Source organism: Prorops nasuta, unplaced genomic scaffold (genome assembly GCF_024137725.1).
Source record: "Prorops nasuta isolate Cenicafe-Biocafe unplaced genomic scaffold, Cenicafe_Pnas_1.2 PNAS00004, whole genome shotgun sequence".
NCBI lineage: Eukaryota > Metazoa > Arthropoda > Insecta > Hymenoptera > Bethylidae > Prorops > Prorops nasuta.
The window spans coordinates 8,004,583-8,014,296 of NW_027116801.1; the positions used below are offsets into that span (position 1 = coordinate 8,004,583).

Below are 9,714 nucleotides of genomic sequence, written 5' to 3' on the forward strand. Positions count from 1 at the left end.
TAAGTAAAAATTGGTTTAAATAACGCATATTACTTCCAGTTATGATATTAATTGAACAATATTAGCAATAGAATATATATTTTCTAGTAAAAGAAGCCATTAGTAATGATTAATGCATAAATTAAAGTAACTTTTCTTGTAATAAAGATTTTCTTCATTTATTTTAATAACTTGATATTGATGATGACAATTAACACTACAATAGCTTTAAAATAATAATAATAATATTATCAACAGTTACTATTCTACTAATTCCAAATCATCTTCTGGAGGAATTCCTAGCTCTTCATCTGTCCATTTTGATGGGTCTGGATAATCGTAGTCTCCCTATTTCCACAATTTAAAAATGAAATAATATCATTATGTAAAACAATACTATGAGAAAGGAAAGAGAATTTATTGTTTAAATCTGTGATAAGTATACTTACAACAATGTGGCCAAACTCGTGATAAAGATGCCAAAATATCCACCACCACATAATACCACCTAATACTTTTGCACCTATATAACTGAATCTATGAGGTTCAGAACCGATACGATACGTTATACTGAAAAGTTAATTTTAAATAAGATTAAAAGCAAATTTAACAAACATCTTATAAAAAAATAACCTCTAACCTCAGCTCTAAAAAAATTATATAATATTTTTACTTACTCATGTGCCGAACACTTAGCAGGTTGAATGTGAAAAGAACTTTTGCTTATTTTTAAAATTGGATAGCCCAGCTTTAAAAGGCGGGCCCCTCTCGTTACTAACATTATTTTTTAATTTTAAAAACCTTTACGATAAAAGTGTTTTTTTGTTTAGGTTTACCATCCGTCTCCTGTCACGGAGCCATCCTGCCTGATAATCTAGGTGACTAGAGCCGTGTTCTAGAATTCACTGCTAGTACTGCGAATATCCTTCTATCTTCTTTGAATTCTTCGTTTGACAAAAAAAGAAATAATAATATTCGCAGTATGTACTGGCAGTGGATTCTAGAACATGGCTTGGTTGGTTGGGTCTCTCTGTCTCTATATAAACTCACTTTAGAAAATCGATTCGATTGCATTTCAGCTAAATTCACTTCGTAGATTCAAGAGTATGCCTTATTATTAGGTTTGTTCTTTTCGCTGTAGTACAACCGGAACTCTGTGTTGCATTTATTAGTTGAAATGAGACAAACATGTTTACTCACTTTAACTTATTGCACTATAGTGCAGCAGTGTATCTATGCAAATGCACTGGAAAAAAACAGATTTCTTTATTTGTGTTCATGAAGTTGGACGAATAGTATTGTATACATATACTATATGTATGAAATTAAGGGGAAAAAGTTATAGAATTCGTTTGTTAGGAATTTGTAGTTGTTTGTTAGCTGATAAATATTAACAAAATGAAAAAATAAAAGTCAGCGTTAAGTTTGCCGGAAACTATAAAATTATTTTTTTTTAATGAGGTACTAAATCGATTCAGAATAGTAGTTATTTGTACTTTCGAAAAAGAAAAGAAATAACGCTTGTTAGTTAATAGCTTTGAAAAAACTAAAATTAAAATTTTTACATTTTTGTTCCATTAAATTCTCTATGGATAGTGTAGGAATCTCCGTTTCAAAATCTAATTTCATTGTCAGCAGATAACACAGAAATCTGTACTTATAAATAGCAAAAAGCAACAACAACTAATAATGTGAAAATGAAATTTTAATATTAGGGTAAGTGAAAGTATATTATTTACTTTTTACAGAATAATAGTAAGTATACATATAGTATAGGATAATCTTTTATTAGAAAAAGGTGTGGTAGTGGATGACTATAATATATTTTGATATAAAGTATAAAATTAGGTTGTATCGGCAAATATGCTGAAGGATATTTTTATAATTTGAATAGGTGGTTAAAGAGAGTCTCGTTAATATTATAAAAAAGACTCTTATCTCATTGCGTCAGTTTGATGCTTTCTCCGCAGTTTCCTTTTACGAGATTAATTTAAGAGATGTTAACATTTGATAGGAGCCATAGCAGTATATCGGGTGCGGAATGTGCGCCATCGCGGATGAAAAGGCACCCCTGGTACATAGCAATACACACTGGTTCATCCCCATTGGTCCATCCGGAAGTTACGACTTCTATAGGAGTGCGCGCACTTTGGTAGCAGCCCCCTGAGAATTATGGGCATTGGCTCCGATCCCATAAAACTCCCCTCTTCTCATTTAATGATATCTTTTATAACACCTACCAACCAGTATCTTCGCCATACTATGGGGCCCCATGAGTTACCCCAAAGGGCGACCTATGCAACTTCCGATGGATCTCGGAAAATAAAGCCTCTTTCTTCAACTATATACAATAGCCAATATCATTTCAACAGCTCTAAACCATTATTCTGTACATATTTTTATATTATTTTTAATGTAAAAATGCAACGTCTATTTTTACCGTAATTCTTGATGCTATTGTTATATGACTAGTCATTACAAATAAATCAGTTATTTCAAAATTTTATTAAAGTGATTCCTTCTCTGTAAAATATTGTTAATATTTGACTAATTCTCATTTTCAAAACAGTTAATTTTTCCTCGAAGTTAATTGCTCCTTCCTATACTATATAGAATGTACATCACCTTTCAATTTTCAAAAAATTGAATTTTAATCTGTTTACATAAAAATGTCATTTATGTTTCTAAGAATGATAAAGTTTTGAGAATGAAGACAGAAAAATATCTTGAAATATCCACGTTTAGAAAATATCTGCACACACAAATAAAAAGTATACTATATATTTACATGTGTGTAAAGCAATTATTTTTTAATACTTAAAAGTGAATTACTTCATCCTAAGAATTAGTCGGCTGCAAATGAGTCACTTCGATGATTCATTTGTCGAGCGATGATATAAAGAATTATCTGACATTTATGTATACATTTAATGATTTAGCAGAACATGCCATTCAAATAATCTCCATTCGATTATGTTCATTTAGGTTTTAAATGGAAGAAAATATAACAATTATCTAGAGAAAGTCCATATATAGAAATTTTTAAGATTTTATAGTTAAAATTGTTAATTTTGTAGATATTTATAGTCCTTTATTATTACATCTTTTGAAAATCAAATTAACAGTTTATAATGGCTTATCAGTTGCATAATTTAAAGTAGTATTTTCAAAGAATCCTTCGTATTTCCTTCGAAGATAATACATTTTCAGAATTTCTATCGTCTTTTGATTTTAGCAGAAAGTTGAACACTTTATTTCTTGTTCCGCGTAAAGAATGTTGTAAACAATTACGGTTCGTTTAATAATTGACGCGTCATTACCTAACATTTTTATACTACAAAAATGTTTACTTTTATTTGTATTGATTAAATTTCTTAAACCTTTTAAAATAATAGTTTGCAACATTTTCATGTTTATCCAATAAAAATAATTCAAATGAAGCTGAAGGTGATGTAAATGCAATTAAAGTTAATATAGTTCTAAATATTTGTTTTCTGCGCATGTACTTTTTTACATTATTACGTAATGAGGATTATTTAAATTTGTAGCAAATCGTAATGCAAAAGCACTATATTTAATACTAAAAAGAAACACAGAATGTTGTAGTTTGAATCAATGGCATTTCAATAGTCTTTCTAGTAAAATTTGTATTAAGCTAAACGTTTTATCGGCTAGAATTATAACGTAGAATTTATTTTGTATCGAAATTTAGTTTCGGCAACTCAGATTAAGAATTATTCATTGAATTGCATTATGTGCATTAAAAGCGATTCAATTGATAACAGTATTTTCAAAGTATGGAGATTTAATATGCAGTATGCGGTTTTTGCGAGGAATAAATTGTCGAGAAAAATGATATACCTATTTATGCGAAACGTGACGATACATGTTGATTGTCGATTTATGATTTTAGCGCGTCGTGACGAGACGGTGTTTACAGGCTGTTCTTTGGAGGGCTCTGAATTTATTGATAATTTGCCGCGATGCAACCGCTTCCTGTGTTTACGCTTCTGTGCTATCATTTATATACATACCAAGTCTGGAAAAACGCGCATTGTTCACTGGCATTTCCTCTATTGCAATCTAATAAAATTCACTAAATTCTAAATTTCACAATACCACAATTCATTCTTCAGATACCTCCAAAGAATCATCCGTATTTAATTAATTCATACCTTTCAACCATTTAAATTTAAATGTTTCACTTCAATATATTTTTTCTTTATCTCTTAACTTATTTTATATAAAACTATTTTTTTGTGGCATAAATTGAATTAAATTTATAATTCCACTCATGATTAATACTTTCAAAATTTTGTTTATACACTGAAAAAATATGTTGTTCAATCTGATAAATTTGGAGTTGATTCAAGAACTTTTTGTTGTGAATAGTTTAAATTATTAATAGTATTTCGTTGGACTGTATATGTATAGTCTTAAACGAATACTATACAATCAAATAATGCAATTACCTTCCATTTGTGTGAATCAATACTTTTGATATTAGAATAATTTATGTTCGATTGCATCGATCGGTATTTTAAATTCAACAGCACTTTTTTTCAGTGTAGAATTTCACATTTAACTGAATATTGAACAATAGCCTTGTAATTATTTTTGTTGTTATTAAAATAGAGATAAACATTTTTTGCAAGAAATTTGAAATATAGGAAATTGTTAAAGTACGAAAAAATATAATAGAAAATGAGGTAAAAGATTAATTTTGAAAAATGTTGAGCTTCCTCAATGAAAATGACATTTTAAATCAAACACTGTGAAAGAGTGTAGAACACAATAAAGAATCCATTAAATCAATGAAATTGAAAGGTAAGGAAGAACAATTTTTATTTAGAAAAATTATTGATTAAAATATTAGAAGAATTTATTATGAATAGAAAGGAGATAAGGTAAAAGGAAGAGACTGATAGAGATTAACTAATGAAACAAAAAATAGATGAGAGGAAAAATTTTTAGTCGTCTGATAAAAATGTCGGGATGCGTCATGCTGGGAGTGATCTGAGTCCGCCCTGTTATGGACTCACCCTTCTTTCTTCTCACCCTCTTTCCTTCGCACCCTCTTTCAACCCTGAGATTCTCACTGTCGTCTATGGAATGCGATAGGGGGTTGCCATGGATACATCAACGGCCATCTTGTCCTGGGGCGTGGGGGATGCTGGATGAAAAGGGTATTTTATATATCGGGAGCCAAACCGGTGACTAACTCTACGCTCCATAATGGCGTCCAACGCTTCACTCAACATTTATTTCTGACACAGCGACAAATTTCTTTTACATCCAAATATTAATTCTCGTCTATTATGCACAAATCCCCAAAACTCACCCCAAACCCACTCGCCGTTACCTATTATAATTTTATACACTTAACATAAAATCAACGGAAAACATTCAATCTTTTGTTTCGGAAAAATTGTCCTACTTAATGTTAAACTATTTTTTTTTCATTTTCAATCTCGAAGGCGTTTTGCATAGAATCTGTGAATCGCGAAATTATTGAGATAGCTTGGAAAATTAAAGTGAAGTATTATATATGTATAACAGTAACTATTCAATTTGCATTTGAAATACATTGATCTATATGTGGAAGCAAAAGTAAATCCAATAATATTTATTGATAAATAAATTAATGGACCAAATGAAAGAACTTGTGTGTTGGTTTCTTGGATCGATCCTGCAGCGGTTTTTAGCAGTTGCGACGTGGTCGGCTCTGGGTTGTTTCAAAAAAGGCGCGAGAGTCATAAAAAGACGGTTTACCACCACCGTAGCTAAAGTTTTTTTGGATAGGTGTGCGCGTGTTTGGAATTATTATATATAGAATAACATTCCATAACGTAAACTGCAAGCAATAGAAGGATTTAGATGAATGGACCGTTGAAGTCTAGCTTTTATTGCACTTGGAAATATTATGCCTCTGCAAAGCAACTCATTGTTCGCTCTGTTCGTTCTTTCGTAAATATATAATATGCATCGCTTTTTTCTTCTTCGTGTCCAAAGTCACATTGAAATTCATTCTTCCTGATGCCCAATAAAAACTGAATCGAGAGGGTTATTGCGATGTGCGGCAGTCTAAAAGTATCACTATTGTAGGTATACATATATGGGACAGCCCGCAGAGTTAGAGAGTAACCTAACTGTAACCAAATTTCTCTACATAATATATTCTTCGTATTTTAGTTTGGTTTCTGAAAAATAAGCTTTGTTTTATTAACTCCAGTTTTTTTTTAATTTAATATAAAATAAGTAAGTCTTTCGTTGATATAATATAATTTCGTTACATATCAATGTACTTAATTCGTAAGTTAGTATTATATAGACAGGGCGTCCGCAAGATTTTTTCCAGGGTGATGGAAAAAAGTTTATTGCTTATTGATTTTTAGATCCATATTCGATGTATTTCCAAATGTATAGGGGAGCTGCTAATGCACTGACTTGTTCGACTTCCCCGTGGATGCCCTTGTTATTACAGGCGTTTTAAAAATGTAATTATACGTGTCTGTCATGAATGGTTTCCCCAGCAGTTAAATGTATGCGAGAAAATCTTGTTCTCCGAGCCTCTTTGTAGCTTTGGATTATCGTTAATTTCTCTTAAATCGAATGAATATTCTATTTAAAGAAACATGTAACGGATCTGACAATGAAATGTGAAAGGCAAGTAGTCTATGCGTAAAATATTAATTACTCTAATGGCACCTTACAATCTGATTGCTGCAGTTAAACTTTAATGATCAAGCTTATATGTATTAGTCTTAAATTTTTATCAGTTTATTCTCTCGATTATTTCTGAGGGATATGCATTTATTGAAAATCCAAGAACCATTTCGATCCGTATATAGTCATGGATGTCATTTAGGAATAGAAATAAAGTATACGCTCTTTTCCCTAAAAAAATCATAACATTTTACTTTATAATAGCCCCCCTCCAATGATATTTTACATATGTATTAACTCATCTGACGAATAAAAAATCTGTGGACTCACTTGCCTCTGGTCCTTAACATTTCACACATATTTCACGTATGAGATAAATTATTTTTCTTATCTGCTACATGGAAATATAAAATTTCATGTGTGTAGATACGATGTTCCTTTTATCCCAAGTGATATAGGTCAATATAATATGTATATCGGTAAGTTAATGGGGTTGTATATGGTTGGTGGTGCTTTCGATAGAGGAGCAGCTGCTGAATCGCCAATTGGTTCTCCAATCCATCTGGAGAACGATAAAGATAATGTTTTCTGCTTCTTTGAGTATCCAACAAGCCCTGACGCATAAAATCGCCCAATGGCAATTTCCTCCAATACAATTTACTCCGGCCATTTTCTCTCCTTCCATTCAAATAACCTCTTTCTTCTTCCGAATGCCCATATTTCTTTCTTTTATACTCGTGCAGTAAACTCCTACAAGTTTTCTTAATTATATTCGCCATTTTGCAAAGTTCACCACAAAGGTCTGGCTGTAAATCTAACCTGGACGTTAGTTTCTCACTCTTAATGGTTGCTCCTGATTTCTCACACTTTAACAGCGTGGTAATGATCCATGTAACAAGACTTAAAAATATTGCCAAAACGATTATCTTGGAGATTTGAGCGTTAAAATATGTTCTACTGGGTAATCAACGCCTCGTAAAATTAAAAGTTCGTTCGTGGTCTCGCGGCCATTTTGTGGCTCCTCGACCCGCTTCACGATTTCGAAGGAGGTAGGCTTCCTAAAAGAACAAAACTTAATTCATATGATTGGAATATATTAAAGCAAAAAAAGGCACGATTCTGGTGAATATATTTCCATCTGTTATTATCGAAGATATTAAAAAACAGCTATTAACGGCAGAAATTTTGGAAGAAGAAAAATATGTTTTCTTCTCTGAAAGTAGAGAATGGAAGAACTCATTTGATCATTGTTGAAATATAATTGGTAGAGAAATTTGCTAAATGATTTGTGGAAATAGGATTTTTATTTTTTAGAGGATGAAAGGTGGACGGCGCGAAGGAGGTGGAACATATTGCGATATACCGGAGTGAGCTTGATATTTTCGGTTCGTAAAACTTTATGGACGGTAATAACCCGTAGCATAGCACACAGCAGACTCTAAAAGTTTCCTCTGAGCTGCCGAATATAGGATACAGAATGCTGGCCTTTTACGCAGCCCCTTGGGATGCTGCGATGCAGCTTCCACGCTATCCTTACCCTTTTAAAATAAATTCTTAGAGTATTCGTTTCGACGAATTACCTAAGGATTTTTAAATATCTGTAAAATATATTGGATGTATTCGTACATTATAAATGGTACGATATATTGTCACATGCGCCTATTGTTCCAATTATTCCTCTTTATGCATCTTTTTTTAAATTAACGTTGAGACTAAAAATTATATCATCATTGTCCCGTAATATTTGTTGAGAAATATCATACACAGTTTAAATGTTAGAAAGCGTATTGCTATTGAGAAGATGATAAGGAATTAGCAGCTGTTAATATGATAAAATTATATCGACTGAAATCTATATAACCAGCTACCGATCGAAGTTGCCTGTTTTACCGGCAAGATTTTCCGCGAGAGTCTTCCAATTCTGCCGTCAGTCGTCGTTATACCTCAACGGAGACGACCAGTGGGAATAAAAGTGGCGGGAGACGTCTGAGCTCAGGAGTTTTATTAAGCACAATGTTTTCTCGCAAATCTTAAGTGGATCATTATTGCATCCCTAAAAATATTCATATTTTTAAGTTAATTGAATAATTGGTGCTAAAAGATTCACTTTCCTGGAATAAGCTCTATTTTATTATTAACAAAAATAGTAATTACATAAAACTGGTAAGTATATTGCAGAGGATGGAAGAAATGTGAAAATAGAGCAAGAGAAATGGATAATTTAGGATAACGTACAGTGAGGATTTCGAGAGAGAGAGAGAAAGAGAGACGGAGATTTTGAAGTTTCTGGATACTAGTGAAGATTCTCGCTTAGACAGGTTTTCCAATCGACACCTGAGAAAGCGAGTGTGGCAGGACTTTTGAAAGGAATGAGCCGCGTGTTTGCCGGCAAGTCTTGCGATAACAAATTGGACAAACAAACCGCGACAGCCGGACTTCCCCGGCTTGCACGTTCACTAGGAATGATCAGTTCTTCGCCGTCGGCACATGCAACTCAACGCGAAACTCCGTAAAATTGTGAAAACACATTTTCAAATATGAACTTCCAAAAATCTGGTGAGTAATATTTCTCGTAAATTGTTAAATCGAATGTAAAATATTATTGCGCAAACAACAAGAAGTACGGTACAATTTTTTAGCGGTGCGGGATACTTAGCGTTAGTTCCCAAACAGTAAAGCAAAGTTGCATGACTGGGAGGACGCGATGGTGCTGGAAACCTCATGGAATTCGCGAAATAAAAGAATCATTGAAATTATACCTGATGGCTTGGAAAATCGGATGACAGCTTCAATGACGAGTTTTCGAAACGAGTGAGTGCGAACGCGAGGCTGCACGATCCTGATTGGCCTCGTATGCCGAATGATTCGATACGAGGGATTCCTGTTTTTATAATACACGTTAAATAACTTTACGATGCCTCGGATATCGTGGCAAAGTGATTTCGTAACGACAATTACGGAATTAATGCACGATAAAAGTATCATGACGGCAATTACACCAAACGCTTGTTTAACTCTCGAAGCTTCAAAACATTCAGTTTTGTCCGCGAGTTTCTATTGAAGCACAAA

General features: G+C 32.7%; 1 protein-coding gene across 1 annotated transcript; it reads right to left on the reverse strand.

Moving 5' to 3' along the window:
- Positions 1–142: 142 nt before the first annotated feature.
- LOC136772657 (NADH dehydrogenase [ubiquinone] 1 beta subcomplex subunit 2, mitochondrial-like) lies at positions 143–992 on the reverse strand. The gene is made up of 3 exons (XM_066725767.1): positions 657–992; positions 429–549; positions 143–327 (listed from the first exon to the last, which is right to left on the reverse strand). The coding sequence occupies exons 1-3, from the start codon at positions 758–760 to the stop codon at positions 241–243; spliced, it is 312 nt and encodes a 103-aa protein (XP_066581864.1). The 5' UTR covers positions 761–992; the 3' UTR covers positions 143–240.
- Positions 993–9,714: the final 8,722 nt, after the last annotated feature.

Coding starts and splice junctions, on each gene's coding strand:
- LOC136772657 (XM_066725767.1), bottom strand. CDS start 760: ATGTTAGTAACGAGAGGGGCCCGCCTTTTAAAGCTGGGCTATCCAATT. Junction 550..656: donor GCTAAGTGTTCGGCACATGA/GTAAGTAAAAAT, acceptor TTAACTTTTCAG/TATAACGTATCGTATCGGTT. Junction 328..428: donor ACGAGTTTGGCCACATTGTT/GTAAGTATACTT, acceptor TTGTGGAAATAG/GGAGACTACGATTATCCAGA.